Source organism: Vicia villosa, linkage group LG3, assembly GCF_029867415.1.
Source record: "Vicia villosa cultivar HV-30 ecotype Madison, WI linkage group LG3, Vvil1.0, whole genome shotgun sequence".
Lineage (NCBI taxonomy): Eukaryota > Viridiplantae > Streptophyta > Magnoliopsida > Fabales > Fabaceae > Vicia > Vicia villosa.
Window position 1 is genome coordinate 60,984,865 of NC_081182.1, and position 12,695 is coordinate 60,997,559.

At 34.6% G+C, this 12,695-nt stretch overlaps 2 protein-coding genes across 3 annotated transcripts; one reads left to right on the plus strand and one right to left on the minus strand.

Annotated features, from left to right (window-relative positions):
* LOC131658178 (F-box/LRR-repeat protein 3-like) lies at positions 1–1,605 on the minus strand. The gene has a single exon (XM_058927505.1). The coding sequence runs from the start codon at positions 1,603–1,605 to the stop codon at positions 1–3; it is 1,605 nt and encodes a 534-aa protein (XP_058783488.1).
* A 2,058-nt stretch (positions 1,606–3,663) lies between these two features.
* On the plus strand, positions 3,664–10,085 carry LOC131661621 (transcriptional adapter ADA2). Of its 2 annotated transcripts, none has more exons than XM_058931222.1 (13): positions 3,664–3,810; positions 4,554–4,609; positions 4,691–4,869; positions 5,927–5,992; positions 6,110–6,235; positions 6,323–6,395; positions 7,003–7,063; positions 7,139–7,197; positions 7,291–7,383; positions 7,595–7,817; positions 8,153–8,363; positions 9,158–9,415; positions 9,501–10,085. In XM_058931222.1, the coding sequence occupies exons 1-13, from the start codon at positions 3,758–3,760 to the stop codon at positions 9,690–9,692; spliced, it is 1,650 nt and encodes a 549-aa protein (XP_058787205.1). In that variant the 5' UTR covers positions 3,664–3,757; the 3' UTR covers positions 9,693–10,085. The 2 variants fall into 2 exon arrangements, with proteins under 2 accessions (XP_058787205.1, XP_058787204.1); XM_058931221.1 differs by having other exon boundaries at positions 3,743–3,834.
* Positions 10,086–12,695: the final 2,610 nt, after the last annotated feature.

Consider the following 12,695-nt stretch of genomic DNA (forward strand, 5'->3'; position numbering starts at 1 on the left):
CTAGAAATCAACATCAATTTTACTACAATACTGCAAATTTATCTCTCTTAGCTGCTTGCAATTTTCTACTATTTGTTTGACCCCTTTCTTTGTGATATTAAGACACTGTTTCAAATCCAATTGTAATAGCCCACAACAACTCCTTGAGATCACATCGAGTGTTTCGTCATCAATTTTTGTCATGGACAATTTCAACACCTCCAATTTAGGAATTTGAAAGTTTATCCCATGTAGGTTTACTTTTGAACAAGATGTCAAGTTCAAATGCTTAATTTTACTGCTTCTCCTTAAAACCTCCACAATACCGTCTGATATGGCTCGACAAGAGCTGATGTCAAGTAGTTGCAAATTGGGAAAGATGGAAGCAAATGTTTTGATGCTTTCATCATTTAACCATGGATTGGTAGATAAATGGAGAGATTTCAATGGAGGCTCTACAACAAAATCCATCAAAGAACTATACTTTTCTACATTCAATTTTCCTATAGATGTGTATTCCATTCTTATCTCATCCAAAAAAGGACAACTCTTAACAAGTGCAAACAATGTTTTTTCTGTGAGGTTCCAACAATAACTAAAGTTTATAGATTTCAAATTTATGAGAAACGAAGATAACTTGGCAGCACGGTAATCGTTCAAAACTGTAGCATTTTGAAGATCCAAATGTTGCAAAAATTGAGACTGGTATAACAAGTTAAAGATTCCAGCATAACTATAGTTGCTACAATGTCCAAGGACGATTCTCTTTAAAGGAAGATGTTCAGCCGCAAGAGATGAGAGCAATTCATCTGAGATACGCGAAAACGACAAATCAAGATTACTTAAACACTTCAAACTCCTTAGAGAATTAATCAACTCCAAACTAATGACCATTCCTTCCACTTTCTCGAAAATAGTAATAGCGAAAGACTTCAAAGTTGGTCTCTCACGGAGAGCCAAGGCAATCCCAGTATGAGTTAAGCATTCACATTTAATCATTACAATCTCTTCAAGATGCTTACAATTCTTGCAAAGATGAAAAATCGATGAGTCGTTAATGTAGTAAATACCAGAGAGATTAACCTTGCGGAGCTTAGGAAGTGCTAATGTAAAATCTCTTATTTCAAAATCCTCGTAGAGATCAATAAATTTAGGGGTTCTAAGGTCAAGTTCTTCGAGTAAAGGAAAACAATTAGCAATCAAGGATAAATCAGTTTTACGGATATGTCCAATGTTGGAACAAATGAGAGAGGTCAAAGTTGTAATCTTTTGAGAGAAGACTCGCAATCCATTCATGGGAATTGTGGGATGGTTAGAAAGGTTAAGGGATTTGAGTTGTAAGGGAAAGCAAGAGATTTGATAGAGAAGTGTGTTGCGATCACCGGAGAAACATGAGATGTTGAGAGAGGTGAGGTTGGTGAATCTTTGGAGGAGGCGAGGAAGAAAAGGGAGGGTTTGATTAGAAATTGTGAGAGAGACTCGGTAACGGCTAGTCATGGAGAGAAACAACTTTGAAACCATTGAAAGAGATTGTAAAAATTGGTGGTCACCTTCCTGGTTCAAGAATAATTTGAACACATGTTCCCAACAATCTTCTGGTAAAGATGTTACTCTTCTTACTACCATTGTGTTTGCTTGATAGAGTAATCGGGTTAAAGATTAAAGAGTGAAGAATGTGATGTGATACTCTCTCTCTATATATAACCAACATAAAAAAGATTACTAAACTATATCCTAAATTATATTTTATTTTGTTTTTCTAATGAAGAATATAGTGTATTTCTATTAATATGAAATTAAAGTTTGAGTTTTAAGAAGATTTTTTTTATTACTATTCGGTATTGATATTCTTATTTTTATTATTATATTTTAAAATTAAATTTCAATTAAGATTTATTTAGATTTAATTTATTCGATTTGATATAAATATTACGTGAGATTTGATTTAAAGTTTAAATTTTGATTAGATCAAATTTGATTTGATTTGATTTACTTTTAAAATTAAGATCAAATTCAACTATTTAATTTAGTAAAAACGGTGCATTTTAAATAAAAAATATCAAAGGTGATATTTAAAGAAAGTAAATATACCAGAATTTGATAATCTATATATGTAAGGATAAGATTTCTTTTTTTTTTTTGAAAAGAAAGAATAAGATTTCTTTGAATCATCTCATCTATCACTATCTTTTACCATCTTTGCCTTTAAATATAAAATTCATTAAATCAATCATGAAAATTAGAAAATTTAGTTGTGACATTAAATTGATTGAAAATTTGTATTACTTACAAATTTATCTTTTGAGTGGAAGTTCATTTTAATCTCTCACAAAAACTAAACTGCAGAAGTTATATTAGTTCTTGAGAAAAAAATTCATATTAAATCTCTTATAAAATTTAACCGAATCATATTAGTCCTTCTACTAATATTTTTTTTCAAACCAGTTTTTTTCTTACTTTTGAACCGTGACTAGACTGCCAGTGAAGACCCATTTTAGTCCCTCACAAAAAAGGAGAATCCAAATTAGTCCATCAGAAAAAAATCCTATTTAATTCCTTACAAATTTAACTGAGCCTTGTTAGTCTCTCTTTTAATATTTTTGTTCAAACGATTTTTCCTATTTTTAAACTGTGACTGCACTCCTATTTTACGACTATTGATTTAAAATTATTTGTGAAGGGATTGTAGATAAATCATCTCAGTACCACACTGTTCTTTTTTTGTTGGGTTTATTATCAGGCTTATGGGTGGGTGACTATGGTTTTTCTTGTGATGGATTCTTGTGTATTAGGTGTTGTTATTGTTTCTGTTGTTAATGATATGAAAAAAATATTAATAGAGGGACTAACATGGCTCTCTTAAATTTTGTAAGGGAGTTAATAAAGATCTTTTTTCTTAGGGACTAATCTGACCTCTGCAATTTTTATGAAGGACTAAAATGGACCTTCACTCTTATTTTTATAAAAAAGAATTAGTTAATGAATATATAAGAGTATTTATTGCATAGTATATGAAAAAAAATAGAAGAATTAAGAATTGGTTAGTAGATAAATAATTAATTTATTTAAAATTTAAAAGAAAGTATAAAAGACAAAAAAAATCTAAAAATCATATATTTATTTAAAGGTAAAAGTAATATGTAGGGGTGGCAAAACGGGCCGCCCGCCCCGCCCGCCGCCCGCCCCGCCTTATGCCCGCCAAAAAACGAGCGGGGCGGGCATGCCCGCCAAGTAAAATGGGCATAAAAATCATGCCCGCCCCGCCAAGATGACGGGTTGGCGGGCGGCGGGCTTACCCGCCTATTTTTATTTATATTTTTTTAATAGATTAATAGGCTTTTTTTACCTTTTAATTAAATTTTTCACTTATTATTTAAAACAATTTTTTATAAAAGCAACTTTTTAACAAATTTACTTAAAAAAATATTACATATATTTATAAATAAATGTATAAAATAAACCATCAAGAATTATAATTACTAGAATTAACTTAAAAAAAGAGTGAGTTTTGGAGGAGAGGCGGGTTTTGGCGGGGCGGGTATGGCGGGCGGCGGGTTTTTGCGGGGCGAGCTTTGGCGAGCGGCGGGCCTAAAATCCAAACCCAACCCGCCATTTTTTGGCGGGTGGCGGGCCGGCCCCGCGGGCCACGGCCCGTTTTGCCACCCCTAGTAATATGATTGTTTCACGAGTTATTATTGTAGATAAGTAGCGGCTTCACGTCATATTGAGCCGTGCGACTGACTTGCAAGAGTGCAAAGCTACGAAGAGACACTGAGAAATGGGTAGGTGCCGAACAGCAGCGCGCTCTGGAGACGACGACCCTAACCAGAGGTTTCATCAACTTTTACAATTCTCGTATACTACGGAACCAATTATCTGTTTCTTTCATGTTATTGTTATGTTTATGCCTTTTTTTTTGAAGACAAGAGTAGCAGTAGGTATAGATGCTCTGATATGATTAAGAAAGGAGAATGTCTTTCCCTAGGTATTTGATTATGTATTTTGCAAAAAGCAAACAACACTATTCAACCGAGAATGTTCAGCACTTTCTGCTGTTTTTTTGCTAGAGTTATTTCACTCAAAGGTCTTCACTAGAAGGTTTGCAAAGGGAACCCTAGGGGAAGTTTTAATGCGGGGCCGAGGTTTTGCTCATAGGTCTGAGATTGGGTGAAGCTTCAATCGAAAATTGATTGAAGGTCTAAATCCCAATTGAAGTTTTGTAGAAAGGATAATTTCTTGCTTGAATGCCTGACAACTCAAGTGAGGCTATGATCGAAATGGAACAAATGAAACACACAAAGGTTGTGGTTTGGGCATTTTTCTTTTGTTGCCATCAATCTCCCTAACTCATGGCTTTAATCGTGACTCTACTCGAGTTGATTCTTCATCGATCATATCATAGTTGGATTTAAGTGGACTTATGAAAGTCCCAATGTTTACGTGTTGTTTTAGGATTTTTATTTTTAGTAGATTTTAATTTTGAAGCACGCACTTGGATGCAATTGAAACTCTGCTTTAATGCTGAATGCCGCATAGGTTGTAATGTTGTTTCTTTCTTTGCTTTCTGCTTTTAGATCCAAGAGAAAAAAGGCTGCTTTAAATGCTGAGAATGTAGAAACTTCATCAGCAGGTGATTTTTCATTAACAGATTATTGTTTTCCATCAAAAAGTCCTGAACATCTTCTGTAACGCCATTTTCTAATTGTGGTAGGCATAGGAATAACTGATGGCAAGGTATCATTATATCACTGTAATTACTGCAACAAAGATATTTCAGGGAAGATTCGCATCAAATGTGTTGTGTGTCAAGATTTTGATCTCTGCATAGAGTGCTTCTCTGTTGGTGCTGAATTGACACCTCATAAAAGCAATCATCCATATCGGGTTATGGTATGAAACCTTCTTTGAGTTGTTTCTGTTTTATAATTATAATATTACTGTCATAGTATGGTCACATCTTGAATTTTTCGAAGATAAATTTGGAAGATTGTCCAATAGCTAGGGTGGAGGGTACCAAGTTTTTTTGGCCAAACTGTTAAAAAAGGTTTTGATTTAAATGTTCTATCATTAGATACACTGTTGTTTGATCCATGTTGCCTATCCCTTTAGGTTGTCAAGCTTGAGATTCTAGGTAAACTCGGATTGCTTAGGTATACTTGGATCGTAAACAACAAGTACTTAATATTTAAAATAATACTAAAGAGCTTTTATACATGACATATATAGTTGTACAATATCATCAGACAACAAAAAATCAAAATTTCAACTCCATGCTAAAAAAGTAGCAAATCAACATAATAAAGAAAAATACTCTATATGATCAAACTACATAAATGATCAAATGACACAATTTTAAAAAATAAACATGAATTCCAAAAGTTAAAACATTTTAAGAGAAGCGCTAATTTGTTCAATGAGTCATCTCCATCATCATCGTTATCGTCATCTTCGTCAAATTTTGATATAGATTACAAAGGATCTGCAACATCAGCATCGCTGTGAGTGCGTTCAACTTTTTTACCTTTGCTTGATACTGGTAGACTATTTTCATCCGTTCTGCTTTGCACTTAGTAAACAAGAGAAGAAAAAATAGGGATTTATAAGTGGGCTGAATTTTAAAAAACCCCGAACTTGTAAACTTGGTGCTAAACTTGCAAGTCACGAGTTTATGTGAGTCCACCGGTTAACTCATGTTTTCATCCTAATCAGTGAAAAATAGTTTCCACAACCGAGTCAACTAATATTGGACCATTGGAATAGTAGAATTGCATAAATCCAGGAGTTAACTTGCGATTTTGATAACCATCTCACATTCTCATGTAGGAAGAAACTGCTTTGGTTGTTGCTGTATTAAGTTTTTGCACTTTTTGTTTAAGTATCTAAGTTTATCTTAATATGATAATGGATGTCAGTATGGTGGATGGGATGAAATATTTTTTGCTTTCAGGATAATCTATCTTTTCCACTTATATGTCCAGATTGGAGTGCGGATGAAGAGATGTTACTTCTTGAGGTATGGGGACCTCTTCTATGCTATCTTCTTACCTTCTATATATTAAATGTTGTCTGCAATTCTACTTTAGTTCTAATTAAAAAAATTCTGCATCATAACAAACTTGTTTCGTTTTAGGCCATTGACATGTATGGATTTGGGAATTGGAATGAAGTTGCAGACAATGTTGGAACGAAAAGCAAATCGCAGTGTATTGATCACTATAATGCTGAATATCTGAATTCACCATGTTTTCCTCTACCTGTAAGGCCATTTGATAACTCTGTTATTGATAGCATACATGCATTCTGTGCTTGAATTCATGGTGTTATTGTTTGTATGTATACATAGGATTTGTCTCATGTTATGGGAAAGAACAAAGAGGAACTCCTTGCCATGGCTACAGGATATCAAGTCAAGAAAGGTTAGCTTCTTAATGATCTAAATCTCAATTTGTGGAAATTTTGCTTGCTTCATTTGATTACGTTGTTTTATTCAATGAACCTAATGCGTGCTATATAACCAAGTGGTTGTATTGAGAAGGAAGAGAGACAATAGCCATGTGTAACCAAGTGGAGCATATAGATCATGTCTACCAAACTTCTCACATGAGTACATGAGTAATTTACACAACACTAAATTCTCTTGTGTTATGTCTCCGGATAATATTATCTATTTGATGAAAATGAAAATCTATCTCAATTCTCTAGTGTACATTTTTCTCACATAACACTAAATTCTAGGCAATGTGTAAGGTAGCTCGGTTATTACATATGCGAGTCTTCTTTGTAACTTTTCCACTCTTGTGGATTGATGGTGTTTTTAAAATCTGAGGAAAATTTTCTAACTTGTGCTTGTTTTACTTGTCATTTTTCTGGGTCATCTGTAATCCACGTCTGTCTTGTATTTAAGTGTTGGGGTGCACGCATACTGTACTCCACAATTTGTTGGTTGCATTTTGTGATGTCAAAGTTTCCTGGATGTTATTTTTATAACATAAGTTTTTGTTCCATGCTGTGTTTTTCATGCAGAGTTTTCTCCAAATGCAGAGCTGACTTTGAAAGAAGAACCTCTCTTTTCTAATGGAATAAAGTGCGCCTCACCAATTTACTTGATTATTTAGATTTGTTCCTTTTTGACTGCTAATCCTTTGATGCAACATCTCAGCTCTGAAGAATCTACGAAGGCAGCAACCACTAATCAAACGACGTCTAGGCTAACCTCAGGTACAATCTATAGCTTGAGAAAAGTCTTCCTTTACCATTTTGCAGTGACATTTTATGTTCATGGTATAATTTATATGGGTGATATGAATTCAGCAAGTGGTAAAGCACTTTCAAGTTCAATCAAGAAGGCGGCTTCCAATAAGAGTCAGAATAATGATGGAGTTAAGGTGGAAGTTAAAGTGGAAGGTATGTTTTTTGAGTATTGAATGAAAGTTGCCGCCCCTTCATTTTTTGCTGAAGTAGGATGATGAGTTTTAACAGTGATGTAAAAATTTGTGAGTTTGAGAATTTTGAACAACTAAAGCAGAACCTCAAACCATACTAAGAAGTTTGAGAAATTTGTGATTTTGAGAATTTTGAAAATTTGTACGTTCAAATGCAATTTTTTTGTTAGCAGAACCTCAAGCAGGTCGGAGCATTGGTGAAAAGAAGCCTAAATTATCTGGGGAATATAGGCCTTCTATGAAAGCGTTGAGCGGATACAATTCTAAGAGAGGTGAATTTGATGTTGAATACGACAATGACGCTGAGCAAGTTTTAGCAGAAATGGAGTTTAAAGACACTGATACTGAAGCTGAACGTGAAACAAAACTGCAAGTGCTGCGTATCTACTCAAAAAGGTATGGGTAATTTACTTTATTGTCATACAAAAAGGCTTATTGTTCTTCCCAATAAAAGAAAACAAAATTAACCATCTAGAAACGGTCCTGGAAGAAATTATGTAAATTTCAAGATTTTTGCATGTGAATTAGTTTCTTTAGCTTTTTCCTGGGATTACCTGATTTTTCTGAGTTAACATGACATCTGTGTCTCTTAGCATGTCTTAGAATTGTAAACAACACGCATATCCTTGTATTGCCAAAATCCTGTGTACTATTTCTTTTAGGATATATTTGGATTCAATTTATATTCTGTTTTCTTCCATATATGATATGTAAGTGAAAATATCTGGCAGGTTAGACGAACGCAAGCGCAGAAAAAATTTTATACTTGACAGGAATTTACTTTGTCCTGATCCTTTTGAGAAATCGCTTTCACCCGAAGAGCTTAAAATATGTCAAAAGTACAAGGTCTTCATGCGGTTTCACTCAAAAGAAGAACACGAGGAGTTGCTAAAAACTATTATTGAAGAACACCGGCTTGTCAAAAGAATACAAGACTTGCAGGTATTACATTCTACTATATTGCTGACAACATGTTTTATCCGTATATATTGTAGTTATTTCCTCTTGTTTATAATGGTTGACTGGGGCTATAGTGCTGCCTGCACTTGAAACAGAGGCATTTGCTCCTTCTTTCCACCAACTCCCAGTTCAACAGATTTTGCACCCTTCCTCAAAACTGAAAAGTAGTATGCTATGTTTGACTGGGATTTTGCCCGATCTTACTGTATCCCATAGAAAACTTGAGTTACTACAGCTCCCCTCTTGTTCAGTGTCTTTCCTTTTTATTGTTACACATAACTGCATAGACATAAATAATTACATAATTAATTACTACTAGCACTAACGCTCCATAACTAGCCGTCACTATCCCATAAAGTTAGTAACTGCCCATAACTAGCTCTAATCTTCCCATAACTGATATAATCAGTTTTCCCTTTCCTTTTTATACACATTTCGAATAAGAGGTCTAACACATAGTCAACTCATAGCTTGATTCCCCAAAATAGAGGCTTCTCAATCTCAGCCTGGTTTGGGTTCTGCCGGCTGTGTGATCCTGTTTTTTCGTTTCATTAACTGCAAATTGCGCCTAGGAGGTTAGTATACGAGTTTTTCTTAGTTTAGGAGGGAGGTATGTCGGTGAGTTTCAAAGCAACCGATGCTTTCTGCACATGACTCATAGTTGGACGGCCTTTTGAGTTTTTTTGCCTTAATCAAATTATACCAATTAGTCAAATGACTTACGTCAATCAAAGTGGGTTGATATGATGCAATTTCCATTTGAGATATCTTTGCAGGAAGCTCGAATTTCTGGCTGTGTAACTGCTGCTGATGCTTATCAATTTATTGAACAAAAGAGTACAAAAGAAGCTGAACAAGGTGGTCAGATTGGAACAAGTGGAAAGACTTTACAGAGGCCAAATTTTCCCAAAGTAGAGCTCGGCAGTAGCCCACGCGATTCCAAGGATACACCGACGGCCGTACAAACCATCACAAGGACCCTTGAAGAATGGGATATCAGTGATTTTGAAGGGGCTGAATTACTATCTGAATCTGTGAGAAAATTTTCTCCCTTGTTCTTTAAGCCCTTTATTTGCCTTTTCATGTTGCTATTTCTTTATGACATTAGTTAATGTGCAGGAGATAAAGCTTTGTAATGAGGTCAGATTGCTACCGCCGCACTTCCTCCGCATAAAGCAGACCATGCAATTAGGAATTTCAAAGGGCAGTATAACCAAGAAATCTGATGCATATCCACTGTTCAAGTTCTCTTCAAGCAAGATTGATAGGATTTATGATATGCTTATGGAAAAAGGAGCTGGCCAAGCATAATGATATCCTCTATGTTCTGTAATGGTAATAAGGACATTCTTGTACAATTTTATTCATCACCGGTTTTTTTTACTCTGTACAGAAATCTTCCTTACTCGTACAGAAATAATACGAAAACAAATATAGTTAATGCACACCTACTAGATAATAAGTATGAGAGAACTTGTTTTAGGAGGAAGGATTTTCTATTTGTTTTTACTCTCTTCTCCCCCATTATAGACTTTGATCAAGTGGAAAGATTGATTTTATTTTCAGCACTCTGGGATTAGATCCATAATCATGGTGAATGGTGGCAATTTTGTAATGTGTCTTAATCCTGTTGTCAAATTCTTATGCTAAATTGATTTTTTTTTCTTTTCTTTTTGTAAATCAAGGTTTCTTCACTCAAGTATCTATTACTTGTGTTACATAATGTTGGTTATATTGATTTTTTTTTTATTTCTTTCATTCCATGCATTTTTCTTTCTCCTTTTGTAATTTATTCTTTTAGTGCACACCTTTTTGTACATGTATAGGAGTTACTGCAGTGTTTAGTGGTTACCATTGAGTTACAGTTCATATAGGGTCGGTGGTGCCTGCTTCTGACCCAATGCAATATGTAAAGCACACTTCTCGTTCGTTATATTGATTGAATGCTTCCCAATGCCAAAGGAAAAGGAAACATACTTATATTTGCAGTTAAGCTAATGACATATATAATCCTGATTAAGAAAGAACACGTGGTAACATAAGCATGAGCTGTCCATTTGGACAAAAAACTTATCCAATGAATTATCCATATTAATTTTTTAAAAATATCAATTAATTTTTTAGTTATACTCTTTAATTAATAATATTGTTTTCAATTTATTTATCTTTAACTTTAAATATATTTTCTAATTTTAGTTAAGCAATTATATTATGTTTTGATTTTATTCTTGTTGTGGTTGTATTTTTGTGTCGAATATGATCACCCATGTTCATTAATAAGCAAAATAGGTATACATAATCTGTAATAATATAATTAACATTTATTTATGAACCCCCAAGAGTTGGCCTAGTGGTGGAGGCTTGGGTCTTGAGAGTGTGCTCCTCTCAAGGTCCTGAGTTCGAATCCTGTTAGGTGCTATCAATTCTTGCGTGGGCCAGTCCATACAGAACTTTGTTCTGGCTTTAAACGGGGCCCCCGCTAGTGGACGGTGGGATTGGTCCCTCTTGGATTAGTCGGTCGCAAGGCCGGATACCAAGATTTTCAAAAAAAAAAAAAAAAAAAAAAATTAACATTTATGACTAATTGAATACAAATCAATACTGATTGATTTGTAACTGATTCTCAAAACTTTCTCTCAAGCTGATCGTATATAATATATGATCCGAGCTTGTTAAAGATATAATTCACTCAAAAATAAGAGATTTGATAAACATGTAAGCCAATTGATCTTTAGATTTGACGAACTCTGTGGTTTTTTCTCGTGACCGTACTTTTTCCGTTACATAGAGACAATCTATTTCTATGTGCTTGGTCCGTTTATAGAATACAAGATTAGATACAATGTGAAGTGGCACTTGATTGTCGCATTATGTCTAGGGGTGGCAAAACGAGACAGACCCTCACCCTCTGTGTGATCGTTCCCCGCCCCGTTTTTTATATGGGTTGTTGCGGGCACGTTTACCACCATAAATTTTACATTTTTAGGCTTAAAAAGTGCAGTGCCTGCGGGCTTAGCCCGCCCGCCCTCGCTTTTTTTTGTGGGGCGGACCAAGGTTTTAGGTCCGCACTCTTAACTATGACCGTCTTGCCCCGTTTTTTGCGGGCTTTTGTGGGGTGGGCATGCCCGTTTGCCACCCCTACTTATGTCCTAAAGGTCTCTCAATTTAAGTTCTGGGAGTAAATTCTTAAGCCACACAAGTTCCTTTGATGTTGCTGCCATAGCATGATATTCAACTTCAACACTAGATAATGCAACTGTATTTTGTTTTTTGCTCCTCCATGAGATCATATTTTCTCCAATAAGAACATAATATGCGGAAGTGGATCTCCTATCCGACGGTGATCTTGCCCAATATGCATCTGAATAACACGTGATTTTAGCATCACCCTTATCTTCATATAGTAGCTCTCTCTCTCTCTCTCTCTCTCTCTCTCTCTCTCTCTCTCTCTCTCTCTCTCTCTCTCTCTCTCTCTCTCTCTCTCTCTCTCTCTCTCTCTCTCTCTCTCTCTCTCTCTCTCTCTCTCTCTCTCTCTCTCTCTCTCTCTCTCTCTCTCTCTCTCTCCGTCAATTTTACTACTATCCAATATTCCATTCTCTTTAGTTTGTGTGGTACTTTCGAATCACACAAAATACTTGAGGTCGTCCTCCATTTCAACCATCCAACTTGAGTTTGATGGTTTACATCTTCTTCTATATCTCATATGTTTGGTACCGTGAATCTATGATATTTAAATCACTAAACTTGTAGTATGATATAATAACTAATTCTCAACTCTTTGATGTGTCTCGAAATTACATCTAAAATAAAAATATAAGAGTTTATGATTAACCTTTAGTATAATCTTATTGTTATGAAAAAATCGTGTGTCTCCATCATGTGTCCTTAGAATGATTAAGACCCCTTAACACATATCTTTCATAACTCAGATATACAATCCTAATTCATTTATTTTTTCAATGTATTTTACAAAGTTTCTCTTGACAATCTATCAATAAAAAACAAGTGCAAATCTGTTTAAATCATTCATTCTGATTCATCACACATTATAGCAAATATATATCTTTCATGGTCGTTATGAGTGATAAGACTTATATATTTAATGTCTTGAAATTTTAGGTAAATATATATAATGTCTCTCTTACTTTATGGTTGTTCTTGACCAATTGTATAAACACATATCTTGTTCCTTATTTACCATTAACATACTTATTTTTCTTTTATTGTTATTCTTTTATTATTATTTTTTGGTATAATATTTCTCTTGTATTATTAACTGTTATTCTAACAGTATTTCTCCACTCCTCAAAAGAA

What these genes read in the sequence shown, in the direction of transcription:
- LOC131658178 (XM_058927505.1), bottom strand. Translation starts at nt 1,605, where the DNA reads ATGGTAGTAAGAAGAGTAACATCTTTACCAGAAGATTGTTGGGAACAT.
- LOC131661621 (XM_058931221.1), top strand. Translation starts at nt 3,758, where the DNA reads ATGGGTAGGTGCCGAACAGCAGCGCGCTCTGGAGACGACGACCCTAAC. An exon ending in CACCATGTTTTCCTCTACCT is followed by an intron (nt 6,236 to 6,322) that starts GTAAGGCCATTT and finishes ATGTATACATAG; the next exon opens with GATTTGTCTCATGTTATGGG. An exon ending in GACGTCTAGGCTAACCTCAG is followed by an intron (nt 7,198 to 7,290) that starts GTACAATCTATA and finishes ATATGAATTCAG; the next exon opens with CAAGTGGTAAAGCACTTTCA.